General features: G+C 38.4%; 1 protein-coding gene across 2 annotated transcripts in view; it reads left to right on the top strand.

The window, feature by feature from the left end:
• The first annotated feature begins 5,113 nt into the window (after nt 1–5,113).
• KLHL4 (kelch like family member 4) overlaps nt 5,114–13,863 on the top strand; it is a 62,936-nt gene continuing 54,186 nt past the window's right edge. The window contains exons 1-2 of one of the 2 annotated variants that reach the window (XM_037148407.2): nt 5,114–5,183; nt 5,373–5,881. In XM_037148407.2, coding sequence (XP_037004302.2) covers nt 5,460–5,881 — 422 coding nt within the window. In that variant the 5' untranslated portion in view covers nt 5,114–5,183; nt 5,373–5,459. Of the gene's footprint in view, nt 5,184–5,334; nt 5,882–13,863 lie in introns of those variants that run through there. The other variant, XM_037148406.2, reaches the window with a different exon arrangement.

Below are 13,863 nucleotides of genomic sequence, written 5' to 3'. Positions count from 1 at the left end.
TGTGTTCTCACTGCTCCACTAACAGGCCATTCACCCATCTCCCTCACTCTTCTAGGGCCTCCTTATTCCCTGGGATAAAACAATATTGAAATTAGGCCAATGAATAACCTTACAATGGCCTCTAAGTATTCAATTAAAAGAAAGAGTTGCATGTATCTGAATTGAAATTAAAAGCTAAAAATAATTTAGTGAGGAAGGCTAAATGATTAAGTCAGAAGTTGAGAAAGGCCAAAATCTAGGCTTCTTGTGCCAATCAGTTAACCAAGTTGTGAATGCAGAGGGGAGTTTTTGAATGAAATTAAAAGCACACACAAATGATAAGAAAGCAAAACGGCCTTATTGCTGTTAGGGTGAAAGTTTTACTGTTCTGGATAAACCTGCTACAACCTTCCATTAAGCCGAAGCCTAATCTGGGGGCAGGCACTTACTGTGAAATTGAGAGGGGTGAGGAAGCCACAGAAGGCAAGTTGCAAGCTAGAACTGATGGGTTCATGATGTTTTAGCAAAGAAGCTGCCTTTATAACAACATAAAAGTGCAAAGTGAGGCACCAAGTGCCGACAGAGAAGCTACCTCATGGTATTGAGAAGAATCAAATAGGTGCTCTCTCTGAGATGCACCTGTACTGCTTTTTTTTTTATGTTATAATGCTGCTCAATGTAGCTTGTATCCACTGAAGTCCTACCTCAGGAACCTGATAAGTTGTTGATGTGTGGTTTTTAATATACAGATGTCTATGATTACATCCTTTTTCTGCAAGTCATGTAATCAGATAATTATAGGGAAAAAAGCATTGCTACGTAACATTACATTCTGAGGTGTCCTAGTAACTGAGCATTTTCATTTTGTGGTGAAGATTTTACTCAGAATACAACATCGAAAGAGCACATGGTTGCTCAGTTGCCAGGATTTTTGCAACTGGTTTAGAGGTTTGCTCCCCACCCATATAACCATTCATATTTAGGAGGGTATTTCAGCCCATAACCATTTTGCAGTTTGATTTTAAAGTAGAAATAGACTCATAGGTACAGAGAACTAATGGTTGCCAGATGATAAGGAGATCAGAGGATGGGTGAAAATGTAAAGAGGAATAAAATGTTCAAAATTTCAGTTATTAGTCACAGGAATGCAATGCACAGCATAGGAAACATAGTCAATTATATCATAAGACTCTGTATTTACCTATAAAGGTGACAAATGGTTGGTTACTGCACTTCTTGTGGTGATAACATAGTAAGGGATATAAACATCAAATCATTATATTGTACACTTAAAACTAATATTGTATGTCAACTATACTTAAGTAAAAAATAGCTCTGGCTGGTGTAGCTCAGTGGATTGAGCACGGGCCTGTGAAGCAAAGAGTCACTGGTTGGATTCCCAGTCAGGGCACAAGCCTGGGTTGCAGGCCAGTTCCCAGGAGGGGACTCATGAGAGGCAACCACACAGTGATATTTCCCTCCCTCTCTCCTTCCCTTCCCCTCTAAAGATAAATAAATAAAATCTTTGAAAAAAATAGATAAATGTGAGAAAATATACTAGCAGTTAATGGGACAATTAATTCATGTGATAAATTCATTTAGAATTTGTTTTTCATTAATTCTATACATATTAAAAGGTTATTTGATTTCAAGTAGATAATAAGGCACTAGGAAAGAAAAGATAAATAAGATATTGCTCCTATCTTCACTGACTTCTTGTGGGGGAAACCTCTCCTCGGGGGTGCCCCCAGTTCCACGGACATGCGTGAATGAATATTTATGGCTGAGAGATGATGAGATCTGTTTCGGATGGAGGAGTGGGCTGTGGCCGGTTTCTCTGAGGAGAAAAAGGCCCCGAGCCTCTTTCTCCATAGCCTTTTATTGGGTTGTAATACACAGGAATACAAGGCGACAAGGATCAAACAGTAGATAACATTACAAAGAGATCTGAGTCAGTGTCTGTCAGGAAGAGAGTTGCAGAAATTTTGGGAGACATACTCATTTCCTCTGGGACCCTTATCATGTGAATGAAAGCCCTCTTAGCAGAGCAGATTTCACAGGTTAATCAGCAAGTCTTTGTGATGCCAAATTTTTCCCCAGGACATGCTCTAGGGAGGCAAGGAGCTGCACCTCTCCCCAAAAGGTATTCAGGCTTAAAGGGATTAGAGCCAGGAAGCATTTCTCCCAGAGAACATGGGGACTGGGCTTTGACAAAGCCAGGGGGCAAGAGCCCATTGCTCTTTGTTGCAGTCCCCTGAATCCTTCCAGGAAGGCCTCCCAGGTGATCGAGTCTGGCTTAGGTTGCCCCCCGCTGTGAGGGGTCTTACCCATCTTTGACTTCTGACCAAGCTTTGGGGGCAGGAAGAGGAACTGAGGCAGCATTTGCTACCAGAGACAGGCTTTGTCTCCTGCGGCTGGCATTCCAAAGGTCGTCTCTTGCCCTTAGCCACAGGGGTAGAGATACAATTCCTAAAATCAGGCAGAGCGGTCTACAACAACTTCTTCATTATTTCTGTTTGCCTATGTTTGCATCTTTCTTTTATAGTCAGAAACATAAGAGTTTCATACGCTTCATAAAATATTATTACCTTCAGTTTTCTAGATCTCTATTCTTTCTTAATCATTTGGCAATTCTGTGTTCAACATCCAGAAAAATTGTCCATAGTCTGCAAACTTTGAAAAAGCACATTCTGAGTAAAATCACACAGACTGTTTTCCCAGTTTTGCTCCCTGGCAAACACTGGGGGCTTCTCGGCTCTGGGGACCCTCTGCCCCGGGCTGTCATTGCTCTGCCATTGTGTTCAGCCCTCCGTCTCAGTTTCCCTATTCCTCTTGCCTAGGAACTTTCCTAGCCTCCCACTACCCTGACTCATGACTGCTATTAACATTATGCTTGCTCAATGTCCAACATTGTGTTTGGAGCAGAGTGCAGAACAAGGGTCTAAAACACACATCCTGACTTCAAGAAGTTTACTTGGGATGTTACCTACCCAGATAACAGAAAGTCAATTCCAGCTTTGTTGCCAGTACTTAATGATCTGCCTGGGGCTCATCAGGAGAACTATTTGAGATCTCCAATTGTGTACATGCTAAGTATTAGAAATGGAAAATACACTTGCAGAGAAGAGATGATAATTGATGCTAACATGGAGGATTAAGAAGCTTGTTGGAGAATGGCTTGAAAAGCTGGAGATGAAAATAACTTGTTTGCAACTGGTATAAAAATCAACTATATATCTATCAGTGTGCATGTATTAATTTTTTAGTATCAGGAAAAAACCTAGTGTATCAGTCACGGTTGTCCATAGGGCATATGATCCAATAGAGAGAGAGCAACAAGAGGAAGTGAAATTGTTTTAGGGTAAGGAATTGGATCACAAGATTCAGAAGGCTGACAAGTCCCAAGCTGCACTGTCAGAAAGTAGGAAATCTCGAAGAGTAGATGGTATAGATTCAACCCCAAGGCCAGCAGGCCAGAGACCCAGGAAGAGCCATTATATCTATTTCAGTGCGAAGCCAGAAAAAAAATGATTTCCTAGATCAGGGGTGTCAAACTCATTCTCACCAAGGGGCCATATCAGCCTTGCAGTTGCCTTCCAAGAGCTGAATGTAACTTTACGACTGTGTAAATGTAACTGCTCCTTAACTAAGGGCAAGGAGCTCAGTGCTGCCGCTGAGTAGAAACAAGGTGCTGGACCCAATAAAACAAGGTGGGGGGCCTTGTGTTTGCCACCTGTGTCCTAGATTGAAGGCAGCCAGACTGGAGGAATGCTCTTATACTGAGGGAAGTGCCAGCCTTCTGTTTCCTGAGACCTTCAGTTGGTGGATGAGACCCACTCACATTAGGGGAGACTGTCTATTTGACTCAGTCTATCAACTAAAAAGTTCAACTTATCCAAAAACTGTCTCTCAGGAACGTCCAAAGTAATGTTTGACCAAATATCTACATACCTCATAGTCCAGTCATGTTGAGATATTAATTATCCATTGCACCTACAAAGAAAGAAGGTGTATAAGGGAAAAGTATAATTCAATTTATAGAAAGCTGCATGCAAAACATCTACCAAAATTAAGGAAAAGTATCCATTTCCTTCTCTGTTTCCAAGTTTTTTAAATGCATTGCACGTGGAAATTTTGGAAATCTGTTCAGCCTCTCGATATCATGTATGAAGAAATTGTGATTCACAGAAATGACTTGTCCATGATCATATATCTCCTTAATCCTAAAGCCAGAATTCAAGCCAAAACCTTAGTTTTAGTATTCTTTCTAATGGTACACTGATACGATGGCCCCCTTGTCACCTGTGTGCATGATATAGAAGCTGGATGAAGTTCAAAGTTTTGAGAATGCATCGGTAGATGCATTCGTGATTCATGAATGTTGTGGGCACATTTACATCTGTGCTGGTACTGCTTCTCACTGAGATCCCCAAGCACTTTGTGCAAAGTGACTGAGCTATGTGTCGTTTGGAGTTAATTAAAAAACATATCGTTCTGCATCCCCTCATATGAAATTCTGAACAAAACAAAAATAGACCTTTGACACTGCCTGTCAAAGTATAGAGTGTGATAAGATGTGTGTACAGGCATGGGGCCAGAATGGACTATTCATTTTCAAGTTTTGGTCACTGAGACGTCTCTTCTAGGCTACTGAGCTTGGAAAAGCATTGATTTCTTCCTTCATCTGCAGATGTCAAATACCTTTGCTACATCCCCTAGTGTGTTTGTGGAGGTGCAGTCTTGGGTTATCAATACTTTCTCATATTTCTAGAACTGTTGAAGAATTCAAGCAAATATTTATATGAAGACATTCACATTTTCAGATGTTTTGTAAAAGTAATACCAAACCTGCTTGAAGGAACTGGTGGCAAGATGCTTTCTTTGCCTTAATGAAACACCTTCAAAATTTCCACAAGTCCCCTAAAATAGATCATAATGAATTCGTTGTTACAAATTCTCTCAGGACAGTGTGGCACAGTTTTACAAGTGAGCTACTGGAAAAAGAATCTGGCAGGGGGTGGGGGGAGAGCAGGGAGTCTGGAAGGAAGTGAGTTTAAACACTGCTTCTGCTGGCACGCTCCGTGTTTAAGGCTCAGCTTCTGTACCAGGGAAGGAAGAATCGGGGTTAGATATTTGCAAGTCCAGGAGGGAAGGCCGCAAGCCCGTCTAGCAGCTGGAGCGTGTTGTGGTAGCTGCTTTCCTGTGTAAGCTGATTTACTTGTTTAAGGTCTGACCTCATCATCCTGTCGGTATGGGTTCCCACCTACACTGTTCGCTGCAGCTTTACAGCTAGAAAGCTGGAAGTATTTATTCACTGTGGAGCACGGGCAGCAGGCGGCGGGGGAGGGAGGGAAACAAGAAAGGCTGCTCTAACGCCCCTGTGCTTTTGTTAGTTCAACAGAAGAGGCAGAGCAACAAGAGATAACAAAGGCTCCGTTTCCTTTCTGTGAGAGAAGGCTTTTGTCTTTCCTCCCGCAACGATGTCAATGTCTGGCAAGAAAGAGTTTGATGTGAAACAGATCCTACGGCTGCGCTGGAGGTGGTTTAGTCATCCTTCTCCGGGCTCTCCCAACACTGGAAACTGCCTTCAGCAGGAAGGATATGAGCATAGACGGACCCCGGTTCAGGGCAGGTTGAAGAACCACTCTCGGGACAGGAACGGACTGAAGAAAAGCAACAGTCCGGTCCACAACAACTCACTGGCACCCGTGCCAGGACCGGCCCCTGCCCACCAGAGCCCTCTTCAGAATTGGCATCCACAGAACCTGCTAGAACATCTTGGAGCCAATGAAGATACTCCTAAAGCTGCTCCAGAGGAGAATTTTTTCCAAAGGGCTTGTGAGAAACCCTCACAAGATTTGGACATGATGGCTGATGACAGTCCAGAAGATTCCCCAGCAAGGTAGGAATTTTCCTTGGCGTAACTCAAAGTCGCAGTCTAGGTTAGCTCATGCTGGAAAACTCTCATTTAGTGCTTCGACAAAAGAGTTCTTCTAATCTGTATGCAGCCAATCAGGGGCTCCACAAAACCCCCTCCTCTAAGTCCATAAAGAAAACAGTGATACTACATTTACATAATTAATGGGCAATATGTTTTAGGGTTGTAGTTTTACTTTTCCTATTGCCTTCTGATTCCGTGAAGAATCCTGCTTCAGTTCTAAGAGACATTTGTTAGAAATATAACTTTTTTGAAAATATCCTCTGTAGGCTGTATATCCAAATAGTTGTGATTCTTTCCCCAAGTGTGATGAATCACATGGAACTCTTTATACTTTGTGAGTTATACCAACTCTGACAAAAATAAAAGTTCTGCTTGCTCAGCACATCCTTATCGATTCCCGTAGCACATCTTTGTTGCATTGACGATTGATAAATGCTATTTTCCTGTGAGAACATGCAACAGCCTCCTTTGACATTTCACATTCATCTCAAGTTGCATTAGTTTCAGAGCTAGTTTGCAATCCTAAAAATATCTTACATAAAACAGGTAATAAATAATGTGCTGTTCACAGCAGAGAGATCTGAAAGCAGGAAAGAGAATATTCAGCTATTTCAGGACATTGAATGGAACAAGAAATAATTTGAAAAAGTACAATTTCAGTATAGTTTACAAAATATTTGACTTTTTCTTTATTGTTTGGGTGACAGAAATTTATGTTCCCTCCTCTAATATAGTCCAATATAACTTAACCTAGGATACCTTCATTTTTAAAGTGTTTTATTGTAAGATTTTGTTTCCTTAACATGTTATAGACCCAAGAAATGATTTTGGCAACATAGTTAAATGGTAAAAGAGCTTTAGTATGTTTGAAATTGTATAACAGTTTGGCATGAAGCTATGTTTATTTGGAAATCTGAGTGTTTGATCATTGTGTCTCTGCAGAAGTTCAGAGGAAAAGAGCTGGCACATCTGCTTCTACATCTAAGTTTTCCCAATATATCTTCCTGACAGTACCTTTCTTTCATAAATCCAGAATATAATACCAGTAGAAAAAACATGACAACCTTATAGCAAAAGACAAACGAACTGTGCAAAAGGATGGCTTTATAGGACCTCAGTCTTCTTGTTGAAATGTAAAGATGCAAAAGAGTTTGCGAAATGAGAAAGTGTGCATGCATGGATCTTCCTAAATATTTTTGTGTTTACTGAAAAATACTATAGAACTGTTGGGATTGCAGGTTGTTTATTTAGTACCACTAATTGGACTTTCAAAGCAATATATAATCCACACTTTCAGATTTAACAGGCCTTCGAATGATCTCTTCTCACCATGAACCTCAATTTTTAAAACTGCCAAATTTGGAGGTTGAGATTAAACACATTTGACTCTCTTGTAGAGAAATGAGAATTACACACTCTGACCTCTCAATAAAAGTCTTTGAAGGTCTCCAATTTGATTTTGCAGCACGAGAACATATTTATAACAAATTAGTTGCTAACATTAAATGCTGGCTAAAATGTCAAATATAAAATGTTACCAAATAATACTTATTTTTTTTTGATTTCTGATACTTTTCCTGTTCTAAAGAAATGTTCTGTTAATTATCCTATGGCTAAAGTGGAAAGTTGACATTTTTTAAAATAAAAATGAAGTGGTTTTATAGTGTGCCAAGGATATTTTAGGCAGAAGAGAGGGGGTGAGTTAAGGATCATATTAATTGAAATAGGATGACATTCCTTCATCATTGGCCATTTGGAATGCTACCTTGGTTAAGGAGAGTTCAAGAAACAGCCTTCTAATGCCCAGCTTCTCTGCCGCCTCTCTTCTTCAACAAGATACGGGCACAGGAGGAAAGAATCCTGATGCCTTGGCAGCAGCCTTCCATCCCCTCAATAGAAATCTTGTAGTTAAAACCAAGCAGACAAAAATGGCGGTCAAAGCAAAGGGGTGATCTTTAAGCCACTGTGGTTTCTAGAAATAGTGCACGAAATGAATATAGAAGGGACTAAATTACCAACATTCAATATAACTGAATAGCCTGCAGTTATTTCTAAAATAGATAGTGAAGACAAGTTATTAAAGTTACATTAATATATCAGTTTGGGGATTTACAAACCCAAATGCATTCTTCAGTCACTTAATGTAAGTATATGTACTTCATGTAAGAACATGTCTGTATTATGACCCCACATTGTGGGTATGCTTTTATCAGTATGCCTGTCATCAGGGACGTGGGCTCCTGATAATTTTCTTTGTGCCTTTTTCATCTACTCAACTCTGCATCTTTACTTCCCTATAACTCCCCCTTGTTCAGTGTCCTTTTGTTTCTTTATTTCAGCCCTAGCATTCCAAAAACCAGAACAAAGATTTTAACAATGTATTATGGTCATGCTTCTTGTATGACAGAACATTTAAGTATGATATTTTATATATAAATTACTTTTTAACTGCTCATAAAGAAATGATTACATAAGTACCCAGGAGCATACCAAACTGTTACACTGCGTGTGTTAAGGCAAATGTAATTATCTCCTTATTGTGCTTGAGAACATTATATAGAATGCTGATAAGCTATGTGTGGGCTGAGGCAACGTGCTCCAGGACAAAGCTGGTTCTTTGGGCTTTTAGTTTTAAGAAGTTGATAGGATTAGAGGTCAAACCTTCATCCTACTTGTTGGGGCTTCAAGTTTCTGCATAACCTACCAATTGTACAATATGCAAGTTTGCATATCTTTGCCAGTGTTGCGCTGTCAGGTAATAATTTAAATTCCCTCTCCACTTAAGTTTTTTTCCTGTTTTCAAGTGAGGCTTGCCCAGAAAAAAATAGGGTAGCTATCATTATATATTTTGATATGCCAAAGAAGGAGGAAATGGATGAATAAAATTCAGGATTTATTAATAATTCATTTCACAAACATTGAACACCAGTTGTGTGTCAAGAAGACTTCTAGATGCTGGGAATAAAATGAAGTCAAAACAGAATATGCTTTCATGGAGGAGGAGGCATGAAAAATAAAGCAGCCCCAGCCAGATAGCTCAATTAGTTAGAGCATGGTCCCAGTATGTCAAGGTTGTAGGTTCGATCCCTGGTCAGGCACATACAAGAATCAACCAATGAATGCATAACTAAGTAGGGCAGCAAATTGGTGTTTCTCGCTCTCTCTCAAATGAGTAAAAATTTGAGTTAATAAATAAACCAAACATTACAGTTAAGTAGTTATAAGTAGCAATATTAAGGAAAAAAACAAAAGGAAGTTAAGGAGGGACACTCCTTCAGACAGCAAAGATTTTTCAAACAAGGTAACATTTGAGCAGAGATCTAAGTGAAGTGAGGGAAAAAGCCCTGAGCAGGTCTGATTCAAGAATTGGAAACAAGTGAGAAGTCATTACTGCCATCGGTCTTTTTCTTTTCAAATCAGTGTCACATGACCCCACAGAATTCGTTGATTGATGTTCAAAACCTCCTTAAATGGTGAACTCAAAAATGCACCTTGACCTGTTCACTACAGTGATTTCAAGGTTACATGTCTGTTCTAGGGATGCAGAAATGACCTTGCAGCCATTCAGTAACCAACATGCCATTGTGTCCTAGGAGGACCTGGCTCTTCAGCGAACAGACCATTGGCCTCAGGTACAGAGGCCCGAGCACTTGGGTGTCTTTGCTTTTTTAGCAAAACTATCTACATAGGGCCACATGTATTGTACCTCTTCATCCTCCACACAAATCTATCTGTGATGTGGAATATTCTTCGGAAATATTTATCCATAAGGGAAATTCTAGATCTTAAACAGTGACACTTATTGTAAACAATCTTCCTCACAGAGTAGGAAGTAAGCTGTGTGTGTATTTACTGGGAGAGCTTTCCAGAAAGAGTCCTAGATGGGAGTGTGTTACATGTTCAATACAAAGACGCCAGTGCTGCGGGAGTAGAGTCCTCAGTGAGGGGAAAGTGGTAGGAGATGGTTTTAGAAAAGCAACAACAGTAAAACAATAGTCATACAACATTAAAAATGATAAGTTCCTTTTGTAGACACTTACTATGTGCTTCCTAAGCACCTTAACTATATTTGGGGGGGTTTTGCAAAGAAAATACTTGAATATGAATATTGTACCCTCATCTGCAAATGAAATTACTCTGGATATTACATTGTAAGATATGTGTTGTTCCTTATCTTCTTAGAGTACCGAAATAATGTGCTTTTCTGAAGTTCATTGCTAAACCAACTTTATTCAGTTTTACACAGCATTATTAAGTAAAAACTATCAGTTCAAGGGAAGAAAAAAGGAAGAATCTACAATTTTACTGTTGTCTGTAGCAGTTTAACATTAAATCCCTTCATCTGGTTTAAGAGATACCATACAAAAATACACAATTCAACTGCTTTACTAAATTTAGAGCATTTTAACAAATAATTTAAATATTATGCAATCATTTCTAACTTTTCAAATTTTTTTCTATTTCACATGTTTTTACTGAATATATTGGGGTGACATTCATTAACAAAATTATGTAGGTTTTGGGTATACAATTTATGACACATCATCTGTATCTTGAATTGTGTGTTCACAACCCAAAACATGTACCCTTCTTAAGAGGGTACCATCTTCTACCTTTCCCCACCCCATTTTCCCTCTGGTAATCACCCTACAGTTGTCTGTGTCTGAGGCTTTCTTTTCACTTTTTGCTTAATGCCAGCACCTTTTTTCCCCCAATCTCCCACCATTTGCCATCTGAGAGCTGTCAGTCTGTTCTCTGTATCTATGCGTCTGTTTCTGTTTTGTTCATCAGCTTATCTTGCTCATTAGATTTCACATATCAGTGAAATCTTATGGTACTTGTCTGTCTTTGTTTGACTGGCTTATTTCATTACCATAATGTTCTCCAGTTCCATCCATGCTGTCACTAGGGTTAAGAGTTCCTTTTTTTTTTTTTTTACTGCCACTTAGTATTCCATTGTGTGAATGTACCACTGTGTTTTTTATCCACTCTTCTACTGATGGGCACGTAGGTTGCTTCCTGCACTTGGCTATTGTAAATAGCACTGCTATGAATAATAAATATAGTCTTCTGATTGGTGTCTCAGGGTTATCAGGCTATATTCCCACAAATGGAATTGCTGGGTCAAAAGACAGTTCCATCTTTAGTTTTTTTGAGGAAACTCCATATTATTTTTCACAGTGGTTGCAGAGGCATGGACACATGGAACATACTGACAGCTGTCATAGGAAAGGGGTTGGGGGGATGAAAGAGATCAGCAAAAGAACATATATGCATATATGCAAAGCCCATGGACACAGACAATGAGGTAAAGGCAGGGGGCGGGGCTGGTTGGATGGGGCAAAGGGGGGAAAATGGAGGACATCTGTAATAATGTCAACAATTTAAAAATTAATGAAATCTGAATATTCACCTATTTATGTATACAGTGGAACCTTGGTTCTCAAACTTAATTCATTCTGGAAGGTTGTTTGAAAACTAAACTATTTAAGATGGGAGACTTTGAGAATGGAGGTTTGACTGTATTTTCAAAATAAAATGTTTGATAAACAAACAGAAAACACCCAAAACACTGATTATATTCTGGCACACTGCCCACTGACCTATCTTTCCCCTTCAGTTCCCTTATATAACTTTATAAATTACTTTATCCTTTCTGGGTTTTTATTTGTTTGTTTTCTGTTTTGGTACTTCAGAGTTGCTCTTTTCAACATATGTCTTCTTTGCTCTCTGCATGGGGTAACACATCACACATATATAACTCTACAAGTATAACCCCAAACTAAAAGAATAAAGAAATAGCTTATTGTTGTTTTTAAGCAAGACAGAATAGGAGAAGAAAAGTTAAACATTTCTCTATAAATGAGGAATCTGATTATGATATTTAATTTAATATTTAAGTAATCACCTTTTAGGAGCAATTGACTGCTCTCAATGACTTACTTAATGAAGTAAGTTTGGGAGTAATTGGCATACATGTTGTGCCTGCTCAAGACTATTTTTATGTCTACACAAAGCATTATGCATACACTTGAACTTGCCACAGATGATCAGAGCAATACTTATATGCTATAATTATTTTCATATCTACTGTATATCTGAAGAAAAAAGGAACTTTTTGCTCTAAGTTTTTTCATCCTTATTACTTTGATTAAATTGCATCTTAGGATTTTCATTAGAAAGTACTTTTAAACAACTGCACAACTGTAGAAACTGAAGCCTAAAATGTGGAATGATTACAGCTTATGGCAAAACTGAGGCTATAAATCAGATTTTCTAACTGCTAGACTTTCAACCACACTGATCTCCCAGCAGCACATTCAGCTCCTTCCTTTTGATAAATTATGAGTGTCCAATCATCATTACAGCTGATGTTTAAAAGTGCTTAGATGAGGCTGACTACAAATGGAATATTTGAAAGAATCGTGACATTGTCAGTCAGAGAACTGTCATGTCAGGGATATAAATTAGGACACTTTACAAACTCCTGTATCATAGAAATAGTTAAATCACCTTGTTCATTTCACTGTTTTCAGAAAATGCCTCAAACATCCAGTGAATTCAGGAGTAATTGTTATTCTGTGTACATTGTCTAAGAGCACTCTGGGGCTTCCCCATACACTCACCCGTTCAAAAACAAAGCAAGTGCGGTCTCTAGATAAGGAATTACCTGCTCCTCTGGCCTTCACCGTTACTAGTATGTACAATCAGCAACTGAGTTCATATCTATGCTGTTATTCTTGAGCAGATCCATTTTACAACTTTATTCAAGAAATAAGGTGGTTGCTCAAATACTATTTACAGTTTCTCTGAGACCTAACCAACAAATACATTAAAACAATTCAGGCCCTATTTGCTTATTCTTTTCTAAAGAATATAGAACTGATGATAAATATATCTATGTAAAACCTCTAAGGTAACTTTTAAAGTGATGCAATTTTCTCTTCTTCAGGCCGAATTTCCAAAAGTACCGTAATTTTGTTAGTTTTCTGTTGCCAGCAAGGGCCTAGCACAGACTTTTTTATTTTGTGTTGAAAGTGGCTGGCAAAAATAAGTTAATACAAAATTTGGCTTTTGCTCAAAGCCCTATGTCATTAAAGGAGAGGAAAATACTGGCAAAATCATAAAAATTTATGAAACACCTGGTGTTGCTTCCAGTCAAGCTCAAATAATAGGTGTTTCCCCTTGCATAAAATTATTTTCTTTTATCCTTTCAGCATAGCAGAAGTTTTCACAGGTGCAGGATAATTTTAGTCATTATTTAGCTAAAACATCAATCTGTCAAAAGTAGAGATGATCCTGGTTGGTAATATATACTTGGCAAAACTAATACATAACATGAGATTGTCTTCTCATTTTTGAATGAATAAAATATAATAACACTCCTCCTAAGGACATATCCAAACAAAACTCATTGTGTTTGTTAGCCATCACATACTTTAAAAAAATTCATCATCTTTAGTTCTTTAATATTGCAGGTCAAAATATTTCATTGTCTTTATTTTTAATTACAGTTATTGGGGTGGCATTGGTTATTAGGATCATACAGGTTTCAAGAGCACATTTCAATGGTACATGATCTGTATATTGTATGGTGTGCCCACCACCCAAATTGAAATCATCATTTGTCACCATAGATTTGGCCCTTTTACCCTTTGTCCTTTCCCTCTGGTCACCACCACACTGTTGTCTGTGTCTATGAGCTTTAAAACATAATATACAAGTGTTTGTTAAAGTTAGAATTTAAATATGTATGTCTATTTTTAAACATTACAATAAATCAAAATATTAATTTATTAGTAAAGCAAAGGAGTAGAATTACTCTTGCTTGTTGAATAATGACTGCTTAATTCTGAGTGTATCTAAGAGGCACTTGTAAGCTAGTGGACTATTATGTTTGTTAATGATTAATAGTAGTGAGAATGGGGTACATTGTGACATCA

The sequence above is a fragment of the Artibeus jamaicensis genome, unplaced genomic scaffold (genome assembly GCF_021234435.1).
Source record: "Artibeus jamaicensis isolate MK-2021 breed Jamaican fruit bat unplaced genomic scaffold, CSHL_Jam_final contig_241, whole genome shotgun sequence".
In the NCBI taxonomy this organism is placed as follows: Eukaryota; Metazoa; Chordata; class Mammalia; order Chiroptera; family Phyllostomidae; genus Artibeus; species Artibeus jamaicensis.
Note: the sequence above shows the minus strand (reverse complement) of the source record. Positions and strands in the feature narration are given on the sequence as shown.